At 52.5% G+C, this 13,803-nt stretch overlaps 1 protein-coding gene across 2 annotated transcripts; it reads left to right on the forward strand.

Moving 5' to 3' along the window:
- The first annotated feature begins 543 nt into the window (after positions 1-543).
- Positions 544-13,177, forward strand: xpo6 (exportin 6). Of its 2 annotated transcripts, none has more exons than XM_029254169.1 (24): positions 544-1,150; positions 1,285-1,375; positions 1,505-1,617; positions 1,773-1,970; positions 2,473-2,632; positions 2,722-2,799; positions 2,909-3,434; positions 4,687-4,813; positions 5,007-5,116; positions 5,645-5,753; positions 5,866-5,958; positions 6,032-6,101; positions 6,200-6,359; positions 6,529-6,621; positions 6,722-6,866; positions 6,964-7,110; positions 7,544-7,733; positions 7,826-7,999; positions 8,461-8,575; positions 11,269-11,440; positions 11,641-11,802; positions 11,881-11,979; positions 12,064-12,294; positions 12,495-13,177. In XM_029254169.1, the coding sequence occupies exons 1-24, from the start codon at positions 1,148-1,150 to the stop codon at positions 12,594-12,596; spliced, it is 3,468 nt and encodes a 1,155-aa protein (XP_029110002.1). In that variant the 5' UTR covers positions 544-1,147; the 3' UTR covers positions 12,597-13,177. The 2 variants fall into 2 exon arrangements, with proteins under 2 accessions (XP_029110002.1, XP_029110003.1); XM_029254170.1 differs by having other exon boundaries at positions 7,844-7,999.
- The last annotated feature ends 626 nt before the right edge of the window (positions 13,178-13,803 follow it).

Raw genomic sequence — 13,803 nt, forward strand, 5'->3', positions numbered from 1 at the left:
CAGATCACACGTCTTATGCAATTTGCCTTGGGGAAGAGTGTCACCTTGAGGCAGTTGACTGTTATTATAAAATATTAAACGGCGACGCCAGCAATGGGGAGAGATTCACTGACAGACAGGCAGAGGTAAACTTTATTAATCTCAAAGGAGATCGCACCAATGACGATGATGTTTTCTACAGCTTAGCTGTGCGATATATGGTGTTTCTTTCTGTCTTCTCCATGCGTTGTCTCCGTTCCCATCCTGTCACTGTCAGCCCTAATTGACAAACAGTAGATGATCTTCTTGTATTGTGTCGCTTGGAATCATTTTCACATGCATAAATTGTACTTGTGCATTTGTTTCGTGCATTTTTGAATTACCACAGGTACCGTTTCCCAAAACCACAGCCAACTGATGGTACTCAAGGAACTGTGTCATATAAAAGACAAGAAAGGGAAAGTGTCGTAAAGGCGCTCATCCAACCGGAAGTACCGTGCGCCACCGTCTCTGGTCGTAGCCGGTTCCACCCGGTTCGAGATTAAGATTTTACTTCCGGTGGGAGGGGAGGGGCGTCGCGGCCGGGCGGAAGTGGCTCCGAAGGCCCGTCGGAGCGCCGTGCGTAGTGAAGCGACAGAAAGAGGAAGGAGGTGGACCGCTAAAAGCGAGAATATAACGGAGTTAAAGAAAAGAAAAGAGAGTGAAATAACGGGGCGGGGGCAGAGTAAAACGGATTGAACCCGAGGGGGAAAGCGCGGCTCGAGCGCCTCCGTTCCGTACGGGAACGCGCGCCCTGCCAGTGAGTTCTGTCCGCTGTCGTTTCGTTTGTTTTAAATTCAGCTGGTTTACTCACCACCATCGTTCCGTTCGTTTCTCGTCGTGCCCGGCGGCAGCGGAGCGGCCACATAATTTATCGGCGGGAATATTAGGAACGGGCAGCGTCGTCTTCGCGAACAGCGATCCGTACGTTTCCGCGCGCTCTCTGTGCTGCAGGTCGCGCGCCTGCACGCGCCCCACTTTTATCATGGCTCGAAGTGCGCGCTCGTGCTTCTGCTGAACTGAAGAGGCGATTATGAGCATCGGACGGAGAAGCGAGAAGAAGGAGTGGATAAAACGAAGAAATAATTATATCTGCGACCATATTATTTAGTCACGAGCTATTAGTATTATGGTGAGTACTACGGCCAGCTCAGGTAGGAACGCTTTACCCGGGCCGCGGTTGTTGGTGTGCCGGTGTGGGGTCGCCCCGCCCCGCTCCGCTCCGCTCGTACCCTGCTGGTCTCAGTTGCTCCTCCTGGTCCACAGGCATCTGAGGAGGCTTCTCTGCGTGCTCTGGAGACCCTCATGACCGAGTTCTTTCACTGCTGCACAACCAATGAGCGCAAGAGGGAGATTGGTGAGCGAGGCCCTGCCCCCACGTGCTGTCACTCAAACGCCGCCGCATCCCGTTTTGTTGCAGCCGACCTTGTTTGTGATCATGTGCGCGATGCGTGCGGTACGTGTGTGTTCTTCCGTCTCTTTGCAGAGGAGCTGCTCAATAACTTTGCCCAGCAGATCGGAGCCTGGCGCTACTGTCTCTACTTCCTGTCCAACACGCGCAACGAGTACGTCATGATGTACAGCCTGACCGTGTTCGAGGTGAGCGTGTGCGCGTGTCCCTCCGTGCTTCCCTCCCTGTGCTCCGTAACTGGCGTTCTCCCGATGTCATCGCTGCGCGTTTCCAGATTTTTCTGCAGCACCGACTGGTGTGTGTTTGTGTCCTGCGCTTACCCACATCCGTTTCCCCCCGCCAGAACCTGGTGAACAAGATGTGGCTCGGCGTGCCGTCCCAAGACAAGATGGACATGCGCTCCTGCCTGCCCAAGCTGCTGCTGGCCCAGCATAAGGCGCTGCCCTTCTTCATCCGCAACAAGCTCTGCAAGGTGATCGTGGACATAGGGCGCCAGGACTGGCCCATGTTTTACCACGACTTCTTCAGCAACACGCTGCAGGTTTGGCTCGGGGGGGCGGGCTGGGGATGCTCTCGTCCCCTGTGCGGTGGGGCAACCAATGCTGGGCTGACGGGGGCACTATGAAACACACAGTTTCATGACCTCCTTCACTTTTCACTCTCTTTTCTCAAACCCTGAGCGTTGCCTTCACGTCCATGTGCCTGTGCGGGGGGGCGTTTCCAGCCATACTCCAGAAACACATGTTGAACTTTCTGTTGAGCTGGCTTTGCTAAATTGCCCTCTTGCGTGTGTGCTTCACGATATGTAACACTGTAGGTCATCACAGGTACACCCTGTAATAATCTCTTAAAAATTATGCACCGTGTGCTTACGGACAGAATTGTGACTTGGTCCGGGTTTGCCAAAGCCGCAGGGCGTACTTCAGGAACTTCTTCAGTAAACACGTCATGAGCCTGTGTTCCTCAGTGGTGGGTGGCAATGCGTGCTGCAGCAGTGTCTTTTGTGTTGTTGTGTGTAGTCATATGTCATACTGCCCCACCAGCTGATCCAGACCCCCGCCATGGCCCCTCTGGGTCTTGTCCTTCTCAAGACCACATCTGAAGAGCTGGCATGTCCACGCGAGGACCTCAGTGTGGCGCGCAAGGACGAGCTGCGCAAACTGCTACTGGAGCAGGTTCCCACAGTGTTGAGCCTGCTTACAGGTGACCTTGTGACGACTCTCGCTGCGTGCACGGAAGCCCGACTCTTGACACCGATTGCTTGAGCACTGCTTTTCTTTCTGTTCCTGCAGACATCCTGGAGTCCATCTGGGACAAACACAGTGTTGGCGGAGCCACGCCCCCTCCTTCTCCGACACACGGGGACTGCGGTAAGCGGAGTGTTTTTCTTTGTTCTTGAGAAACGTAAGCGTAGCAGCAGTGATCGTCACTGTTGTCGCCTTATGCGTTAAGTGCCTGTTGTCTTCTGTGCTGTGGCAGGGGAGCTCCTGGGCAGTCTCCTTGGAGGACCGCCGTCGTCCAAAGTTCTGTCGCAGCCCGTGCCGCAGCTTGACTCCGAGAGCCTGCAGCTCTGCTCGCTGGTGCTAGAGTGCCTGGCTCACCTATTCAGCTGGATCCCACTGTCGACAAGCATCACGCCCTCACTGCTCGCCACGGTCTTCCACTTTGCCCGCTTCGGATGTGACTTGCGCCCCTCCACTGTCGCTGGCGCCCACCCTAAGAGCAAAGGGTCCTTGACATACTCGGCATCGAATGGAGACGGCGCTCACCCGGCAGCACAGCTGAATGGTGGCTCGGCGCCGAACACTGACTCGGCGGACTGCGCACGGCTCGGCGTGTTGGCCATGACGTGCGTCAATGAGCTCATGTCCAAGAACTGCGTGCCGCTGGACTTTGAGGAGTACCTCCTGCGCATGTTCCAGCAGACCTTCTTTCTGCTGCAGAGGCTCACGCGGGACAACAATGCGCATACGGTGCGGAGCCGCCTAGAAGAGCTCGATGAGAGGTGGGTCGCCGTTCCGGGTCCCGACATGCCCCGTCCTGTGGGCTCCTCCCTCTGCCCTGTGCCTGCTAAGCTAAGTTCCTGCCTCCTCTTGCCTGCTTTCCTGGCTCTTACCCATAATCCCCTGGGAACACAGCCCAGAGTCTCCAGGAGGTATGTGTGGAGAAACAGTGGCAAATGAGGTGTTGCCCAAGAAAGGCACTTCCTAAATCCAGGCACCGGAGGAGGCCTCCAAGGTGAGGGGGTTAATGCAGTTTCCTCCAGTGAGTGCTGAAGTTCGAGTGCAGGGGTATGGAGGTGCGATGCCATGGAACGATTTTAAATGTAGAACTTTTTTTTTTTTCCATCAGAACATGTTTATTCACTTTTTGCATTGAATTGTAATAATATCTTAAGAAAAATTACCCAATGAGCAATTTATCTAAAAGAAAACAAATTAGCGTTTATTATGTGAAAGAAGCTGGTAGTTCTTTACTCACTGAAGCATCAAGTGCTCTAGCTTTGCCTGTACCTTCAAATTTAAATCTGTTTTCCACTTTCACGTTGTTTTAATGTAGCACTGGTATTAAAATGGTGTTTTTGCTATGGCTGTAGCTGATACGAAACCAGACTCTTTCAGTGTGACTTGTTGAACATTGGCATTTATTCTCTCCAAAGTAGCACACAGCACAGAGATGTGCATCAACAATTCTGTATATAGAGACAGGATTTTCGAAGTGCAGTCTGAAACAAAGGGAGTGTATGTTGTGTCATGCTGTAAACATTACAGAGAAGCTGTGGGTTTTGATTTTGAAAAAAGTTTGAAAAAACAAGTTACAAACAGAGCGGCAGTCCCCAGTCTGTTTGTAAGTTGAGGAGCTGATCACCTTGGAGGAAGATGATGTACCACATGGTGCCATTGCTTCAGCTGGCAGGATCCACAGAGGAGAGCATTTGCGACTGGCGCGTACACGCGCAGAGGTTCCGCAAGGGTCCCTTTGTGGGGCCCTGGCTGTCGTTGCTGCTGGCAAGCCTCTTCTCTCTGCTGTAACGCCGATGTTCCCAGTCGAGGGTTTCCCGCCCCATAGCTGCATCCTTAAGCGGTTTTTATTTGCATTCTACTTTATTTTCCTAGTTTTGTAATTCAGTTGCAGTTTGGTGCATTTCTTCTTCAGTTCCTCACAAGCCACTGGATGGTTCATGGTGAACATCACATTTAACCTTCCCTGCTCTTCATACATACCAAACATCCTACTCTCTCTGCTCCTGTCTCCAGCTATGTGGAGAAATTCACCGATTTCCTGCGGCTCTTTGTGAGCATCCATTTGCGGAGGATCGAGACCAATGCTCAGTTCCCTGTGGTCGAGTTCCTAGAGCTGCTCTTTAAGTACACCTTCCACCAGGTGAGCTGAGCTCCTGGGCTCCTTTTGTACAGCCACTGCTCTGCAGCTGGAGATCCAGTGTAATGCGTCTCCAAGTCTACTTCCTCCCTACATTCACTACTCACATCAACATCCGTTAGATGTTGCTGCTTTACACTTGTCTTCTTCTACTCAAAAACCGAGAAATGAAACGTCTTGCTTTGTATTTTTGTAGCCCAGCCACGAAGGGTACTTCTGCTGTCTTGACATCTGGACCATCTTTCTCGACTATCTCACCACCAAGATCAAGAGCCGCCTGGCAGACAGAGAGAGTGTTCTGAACAGGTGAGCCCTCCTCAGTTGCCTCTTCTGCGCTGTCATCTTGAGAAGCATAGTCGCTCGAGAAGTTCGTGCCGCACGCGTTACTTCCTGTTGTCTCCACCACATCCTTTTGAAAGTGTCATTAAGCCTGCGGGAGAGCTGGAGGGCTCGGCGTCGCAGCCGGTGACGGTTCTGTCCGTGTCCCTCATCGGAGGCAAGGATCGGTTGAGGTGTTCTGCTGAAGGGCTGGTCTTCCCCCAGTATGCAGACATCATTCAGACTTCCACCCCAGACTTCCATTGTCTCTCGTTTCGCTGCATTGTGACATGATGGTTTTCGGTTATAAACGACCAGAGACGGCGATAACCGTACCACGCCCCCGTGGGACATGGAACGAACCGCAGCTCTGATGCCGTTGAAAGTGGAGCAGCTCTTGTGAAAATTACATTTCTGCAGTTTCACTCCCTTTGCTGCTGGAGTCAGTGTCACATGTGAGAGCGTAAGCTTGTGGTTTTCCTGTCCTTTGTGTGTCTGCTGCCATCGGGACTGCAGGTATAAAGATGCTTTGGTGCTGCTGCTGAGGGAGGTTCTCCACAGGATCCAGTTCCGCTACAGCCAAGCCCAGCTGGAGGAGCTGGATGACGAGGCTCTCGACGATGACGTAAGAGCCACCCTTCCTGGCCCGCTTGCGTCTTGCCAGCGTGTGCCACCTGTGCCGCGCTCCGGTCTCGGGTCAGTGTCTCAGCCGTTTGACCTCCTCTCTGCTTGTGCAGCAACAGACCGAGTGGCAGCGTTATCTGCGCCAGAGCCTCGAGGTGGTGGCCAAGGTGATGGAGCTGCTGCCCTCACATGCTTTCTCCACCTTGGTGAGTCCCTGCGGCGCCTGCGTGTGCCTGTTTCCAATAGATGTGGGCTCGTGACCTCCCATTTCCCATACAGTTCCCGGTGCTGCAGGAGAACCTGGACGTGTACCTGGGGCTGCAGCAGTTCATTGTGACCTCAGGCGCAGGTGAGAGCAAGAGCTGTTGTGCAGAGTGAGCCTTTGAAGGCGAGGGGCAGAACAACCCTTACAATGGCTCTTGTTTTGGTTGGTTCGCACCCCTGCAGTTCGCAGGCTGAACATCACGGCGGAGAACGATTGTCGTCGGCTGCACTGTGCCCTGCGTGACCTGAGCTCCTTGCTGCAGGCGGTCGGCCGACTCGCCGAGTACTTCATCGGAGACGTGTTTGCGGCGCGCTTCAACGATGCCCTCACAGTGGTGGAGCGGTGAGAGAGCGGCATGCTTTGGGGTGGGATGATGCTGATAGGCAGGCAGTCTCTTCAGGCTCCTCCACGGTGGAGTGACAGCTTACTGTAGAAAAGGAGCTGTCTGTGTTGTGTGTGTGATTGCACGCACCATGATGACACTTTGTGTGCTGCTGTTCTTGGAGTGCAGGCTGGTGGAGGTCACTTGCTATGGCTCCCAGGTCAGCCTGTACGATGTGGAGACGGCCGTGCCATCGGTGCTCAAACCCGATCTCATCGATGTGTGAGTATCCCCAGGTCAGGAGGGTCTCGGCCCCGATGGTGCGTGCCACCGTTTTCTCGACGTGCCCCCCCCCCCCCCCCCCCCATCTGTGTCCCCTCAGGCACGCCCAGTCCCTGGCTGCGCTGCAGGCATACTGCCACTGGCTGGCACAGTTCTACAGCGAACTCCACAGGCAGAGCCAGACTCGTTTCGTCAACATCGTCACATCGGCCATGGACGCAAGCGCGCCCCTCATCGGTGCCAAGGTACCCGCTGCGGTACTGTCCGGTACGTGTGCGGGGTGAGCGTCTCTGCAGCTCACAGACATCACTGACCCACTTTCTGTGTCACCCATATCCTCAGGTACCAGAGAAGCTGCTGCTCTCTGCATGCCATCTCATGGTCTCCGTGGCGACGACCGTGAGGCCTGTGTTCTTGGTGACCGTTCCTGCTGTGCAGAACATCTTCAACCTGGTGACAGACAGCAGTACCCGGCGGCTCCCTCCAGAGGTCAGCGCCGTGGCTTGCGTCTCCTTGGCTTTTAATGGTCAAAACACGTTGGCTGTGTTTGGGAGGCGAACCATGTGCTCTCACTGCCAGTCAGTGTGGGTTAAACATAGTTTTAGCACCTTTCAATAAAAAAGATTAACAAGTTTTTTGTTAGGCTCGGTGTCCTACCACTGGGCAGAAAAATTACCCATGATCCCCTTGACAGGGAGGAGGCTGACGCGCAGCATAAGATGACTGTTTCCAGTTAAGCATTTGATGGAGAAAAAATTAATTTATACGTGAAGGGACTAGTATGCTGGAAGATAGCCTTAGTTGATCTTGAATGGTTTTTTAAAAAAGAAAAATTGGGCCAAAAAACAAAGGGACGGTCCACTCATCCAAGGTGCGCTCATGTGCATCGACTGAAGCGATTGCCCACTGGGTCCTCTCCCAGGCCCAGGTGCTTGTGTGCCGAGCTTTGTCCAGCATGCTGCTCCTGCCCTGGCCCAACCTGCCTGAGAGTGAACAGCAGTGGAACACGCGCTCTGTCAACCATTCCAGCCTACTGGCTGCACTCACACGCCACTACAGGCAGCTACGTGGCACCACCAACGTGCAGCAGCGCCGCATGGACCCGGAGGACGGTGAGTTCCGACAGCGCGTTGCTTTCCCGATGGAAGAAACAAACGTAACACGGGTTGCGTCGTGTGACTGCTGTGCTGCTGCTCCTGAAAAGGCCCTTTGCTCCCGGCAGTGAGAGCAGAGCTGCGGCAGACACTGAGAATCCTACGGGACATTGTGGACAGCGTCTCTGGGGAGTCCACGAAGTCCCGCCAGATCTGCTATCAGTCCCTGCAGGAGTCTGTGCAGGTGTCCCTCTCCCTGTTTCCCGTGTTTATTCACCAGTCAGGTGAGGAGATACATACACGCACACAGCTCCCTGTGCTAGTAAGGTGTTAAGGTGTGACTTTTTGGCGCAAGTCGGTCGGTGCTGAGTTGTAGACTTCTGGCAGAAAGTGGAATTCAAAGAGAGGATGCAGTGTTCAATGGATACCAAAGCCTTTGGGGACTTAAATGCTGCGTAGTTAGGGTTAGTGTGCTGTCAGCATCCTGGAGCTGTAGTAGAATAGACCATTGCGGATTTCACAGGTGTGTGTACTGGAAAACTTATTATCCTTCATTCCTGATTCCAGTGTAATCGGATGCTTTGTGTGTTCTGTGTTGAAATTAGTGAGACGTTAATAGGGAACGCATGTGTGCGGGGCTCTGCGTTGCAGTTCAAGTCCTCACTTGACGGAGGTTGCTCTTGTTCAGGGCCCCCGCCTCTCCGTGCTCCACCATCTAACGACGTTCTCTCTTGCTCCTTCCTAGACGTGACAGATGAGATGCTCAGCTTCTTCCTCGCGCTCTTCCAAGGGTTGCGGGTCCAGATGGGTGTCCCTTTCACCGAGCAAATCATCCAGACCTTCCTCAACATGTTCACCAGGTGCACGGACCAGAACCCGAATGCCTTTCCCTCCTGTGTGCTCCAATTGTCTGTCGCGTACGAGCTCGGAAAACCGTTATATGGGACAGCAAAACTATTATATGTTATAATAATGAGCCCGAAAGCCAAGGAAGTTTTAAAGAACATGCTGGAATAAGTAGAAAAGGCAAATGAAAGCCTTAATGGCCCATTATCAATAAGTGCCTGTCCAGTGAAGGGTGGAATAGAGCCTGTCCTCGAATTATTGAGCATGAGGCAGGTCATGGTGTGGACAGGGTGCCAGTCCGTTGCAGGGCAGTGTCTCTGTCTGTCTGTCTCTCTGACACACACATAATGGGAAATTTTGTCACCTGTTCACTTGAAATGCATGTCTGTGGACTGTTGGAGAAAATAGGAGCACTTGGAAGAATCCCACTTGAACAGGGAGAGAACGCGCAAACGCAGCGAGCTGGATTTGAACCCGCAAGCAAGGAGCTGCGAGGCACCCGTTGTGCCACAGCACCCCCCAAGAACAACAGAATGAAAAGAGGAAGTGATAGTAAGATAAATGATGAGGGGTAGGGGTAAAAAAAATTCAAATGAGTTATGAATAAGTGATTTTCAAACATGGGTTTTAAGGGCTGATTTAAGCATCCAGATCAGTTCTAGTGGTCCAGGCTTGTGTTTGAATGAGTTTATCCGTGTTGTATAGATAAGGCTGGAACTTTACCTGTTTGGTGAGAAATGTTCTCAGCATCACCCTGCCCTGTTCGCACTAGACCTCCCTGCAAAGTCGCGCACTCAGAATCTGAAATCTCTGACCTTCCAATATCACGTGGAGCCACCGCCTGCTTGCTTGATCTGATTCCATCGTCACTCCTGCAGGCTGTCTCCCCGCAACTCTGCACCTTCATCTTTAACATAGACTCCTTGCTCTTCTCTGGCTGCTTCCCAGCTGCCTTCAAAACTGTTGTCATTTCACCTCTCGTAAAGAAACACTCTCTGGATCCTCACTCGATTCAAAACTACAGACCAGTCTCCCTCTCCTTCCTGTCTAAAACTCTGAAGCGGGAGGCCTGTGATCAACTATCTGAATTCTTCACCCAGAACCATCTCCTTGATGGATATCGGTCTGGATTCAAAGCCAGGCGCTCCTGGCAGTGTCCGATGCTCTCTGGTTGGCTGGAGCAGCCTCTCTCTCCATAGTCCTTGTTCTCCTCGACCCGTCTGCAGCGTCACCAGATCTGTTATCTGCTGTCCTCTCTTAGTCAGCTTGGGATCAAAGGAACGGCTCTGAGACGGTTTGAGTCCTACCCGTCAGACATCATATCGAGTGGTCTGGCGGGGCTCCCGTTTTTCTCCTCTGCCTCTCTCAACTGGTGTCCCGCGTGACTCGGTACCGGGTAATCTGCTCTTCTTGATCTACACCTTCTCTTTCGGCTCTGTTGTCACTTCCCTCGGATTCAAATACCACCGCTACGCCGATGATACTCAGCTCTTCCCCTTCTTTCCACCTGGAGCATCAGATACTTCCGCATGCATTGCCGTCCGCCTGTCAGACATCTCCGCACGGATTACCACCTCCAGCTCAACCTCTTCAGAAGTCTAACGCCTGCCAGCCGGCCCGTCCTCCTGTCACGATCTCACAATCAAACTGGACAACTTGCTCGTTTTGCCTACCTCCTCGATTAAGAGTCCGGGAGCGACGATCAGTTACGATTCACAAACATCCGCAGGATCTGTCCTTACCTCACGACCGACTCTGCCTAACTACTTCTTCGGGCCATGCTGACATCCTGTCTGGATACTGTAACTCTCTCCTGTCCGGCCTTCCCACTACCGCCATCAAACCGGTACAGCTGATACAGAACGCTGCTGCTGCCCGAATTGCGTTTGACTTGCCGAAGCATTCCCATGTATTTCCTCTACTTGTTTCTCTGCACCGACTTTTTGTAGTCACCTGGATGAAATTAGACAATGGTTATAGCCTACAAAAGCATCAGTAGAACTGCTGCCAGATAATCTACAAGACTTGATAAACGGCTACACCCTAAGCAAACCACTGCACTCTTCCGCATCTGCCCACTCCGTGGTCCCGCGAACGAAACGTAAAGCGCGGAGGTTCTCTGTTCCGGCTCCGTAGCGGTGAAATGACCTCCCCCTCTTGTAACCGCTGAAAATCTTTCCGCCTTTAAAAAGGGTTTTAAAACTGACCTCTTCTGCGCTTAATTGCCTGTGATCTAAGTTCGTGTAAAGCGTAAACGTTCGTGCACTGTAACTTTAAGATCCGCGGATAAACATTTACGCAGCTACTCCTGTAACATAAATGTGTTTGTATCTCAAAAAAAAAATGACAAAGGTGGTGATCAGGAATCGTTGATATTCTGAGTTTCAAGCATCTACTCGTGTGATGAACATTGGTGCATATGGTGGAAACAAACTACTTGTCTGCAAGTACTTCTAATGTAATGCACAAATTGTGTTTTCTATGACATGTATGTCGCCTTGGAGAAAAGCATCTGCTAAATAAATGGAAATGTTTTACTGAAACAATTTAAAATCAAGGTAATGAGGAGCTTGTATGAGATTTCACAACCAGACCTTAATTCGTGCGCTTGTGAGCTCTGTTTCCTCTCGATGTTCTGGTACATCATGGAGGAAAATGATGAGATTCAGTTGGGGTTTGTTGGCTGATGTTGCTTGCACTACGGCAGGGAACAGCTGGCTGCCAGCATCTTGCAGGAGGGCAGCGCAGGGAGTCGTGTTGTCGAGAAGTTCCTGAAGATTCTGCAGGTGGTTGTGCAAGAACCGGGTCAAGCTTTCAAGCCCTTCCTGCCCAGCATTATCTCCCTGTGCATGGAACAGGTGTACCCCATTGTGGCGGAGGTGAGTTTCTTGTCGGGGAGGTGAACCGTGCCCTGTTCGCGGGTTAAAAAGCAACTAGTTGAAGGGAGCGGTGCAGTTTGTCCTGGGTGAGCTTTTGGGGAGGCAATTAGCGTAATTCTATGAATAGTATTAATTCCGGTGAGTGTTAAGCGGTCTGACTTATGAACCATCATTATAACTCCGCGTACGTTGTCCCGCAGCGTTCCTCCCCCGATGTGAAAGCCGAGATGTTTGAGCTGCTGTACCAGGTGTTGCACCACAACTGGAGGTTCTTCTTTAAGGCGTCCGTGCTGTCCAGCGTTCAGAGGGGTGGAGCTGAGGAACCCATGGAGAATGAGGCCCAATTTGTCGCTGCCATGCAGGTAGGAAATGGATCTGCCTGTTGGTGCTCCTCCCTGCATTTTTGCTTCTCCTAACCCTCTGCAATGTCCTGCCCGCAGGCTTTCGGTCAGTCCTTCCTTGAGCCCGACATCCATGTTTTCAAGCAGAACCTCTTGTATCTGGAGTCTCTCAACAGCAAACACAAGCTGTACCACAAGGTGAGCGGAAAAGTGCTTCCTGCGTGCAGCCATCTCCATGTGTCTCTGCACAAGGTGCTCAGCCGGTGCTCTGTTGTTCTGCAGAAACTCTTCCGCAGCTCCATGCTGTTCCAGTTCATCAACGTGCTGCTGCAGGTGCTCGTCCACCGGAGTCACGAGCTGCTGCAGGACGAGATTGCGCTCGCAGTCTACAACATGGCCTCGGTGGACTTTGATGCCTTCTACTCAGCCTTCCTGCCCGAGTTCCTTAACGGCTGCCAAGGCGTCGACGGCAACCAGCGCGGCGTCCTGGGCCGCAACTTCAAGATGGAACGGGTAAGGCGAAGGAGCAATTAACCGGGTTTTATTGCATTAAATCCTTGAGGGTGCAGCTCTTTCTTGTTCACACACAACAGGCGCAGTTACTACTGTGAACCTGTAGGGATGAGTCACCCTGAGGTTAGGGTTGGGGCCCAGAGCTGCAGCTACCACTCTCACGTCCGGTAATGACCCGTCTCTCTCTGTTGTCTGCGCAGGACCTGCCTTCCTTCACGCAGAGTGTCCACAGACTGGTGAATGACCTGCGCTACTACAGGCTCTGTAATGGCAGCTTGCCCCCAGGGACAGTGAAGCTCTAGTGTCCCCGCTCCTGGCACCCCTCCCCATCACGGCATACCACAGTCCTTCTGCAACTCCCCGCCAATGTCGCTTTGCCGCGCAACTCAAACCCCAAGCACTTTGCGGATCCCGCCACGGCTCCCCGAGGGCCTCGTTAGTCTCTCCGGGTTCCAGTTTGCCAGATTCCACACCAGTTGTTGTCGCCTGTCACGATGCAGCTGGACGCGACCCGCTGACCTCGTTGGTGTCGTCCCTCAACTCGCTTGTCGAGCGAGGACCCCCCATGTGAGCAGCATTGCATTATTTTCTTGCCTCACGTTGCTGTCCTCCAGAGGGAGTGGACTTCGGCCCCCTTCTTCCACGTCACTCTGCTTGCGTGCGAGGAAGTTCGGTCGATGGGTGAAGTGCCGTTGGGACAAAAGTGAAGCGCAACAGCAGTTTGTTGGTTTGCTTCCCTGTTCAGCCTCTTGTTCACCAGGTTTCAGTTATGATTCATGCTGGACTTGTGTGCTTTTATTGTCTCAGTTTTTAGCGCCTTATTTGTACAGTTTGCATTTCTTATGTTGTGGATGTTTATTAAACTTGATTGTTTTGTTTTCAATGTGAAGAAGGTGATGCATTTACTCGCAATCTCACCTCCCGAGAGGAACATACAGTCCAGCTGTGCAGCAGAGAACACCCGCAGGTGACGGGGGACAGAAAATACTCGCCTGTTATCTACCGCACAAGTTTAGAGTTTGTACAGTGAAAGAGAAGTTCCTGCTCAGCTGGGTTTCAATTGCACAGTAGCGCCTCCTTATCTGTCCTCTCAGGTACTGCCTCGTACTGCTAGGACAGTGGGACAGTCGGCCAGGCAAATGGATGCAAGACATGATCCGAGCTAAGCCCGGTAACTCGGACCCACCGTCGAGGGAATTGAGACCTGTGAGGGAGACCATCTCTTGGTCCCGCTGACTTTCTGGCGGGAGCAGCTGCTCTTAGCTTGTTGCATTGGTAGAACTCCTGTGAGTACGAACACACGAACGATGTGGAACGCGAGTTATTTTGGATTGAAAGCTGACCATTGTCTCATGGGGTGTCTGTCCCTGTCTGAGCACAGCACCTTCTCTCATTGACCTGGACCCTAATGAGCCGCCCAGTTACCGTGACACCGAGAGAAGGGCCTCACGTTCAGAGACCGAGGGGATCAATTCCGCGTCCAAGGCCACTTGCTATATTGCTAATTTG

Source organism: Scleropages formosus, chromosome 8 (genome assembly GCF_900964775.1).
Source record: "Scleropages formosus chromosome 8, fSclFor1.1, whole genome shotgun sequence".
Classification (NCBI taxonomy): Eukaryota; Metazoa; Chordata; class Actinopteri; order Osteoglossiformes; family Osteoglossidae; genus Scleropages; species Scleropages formosus.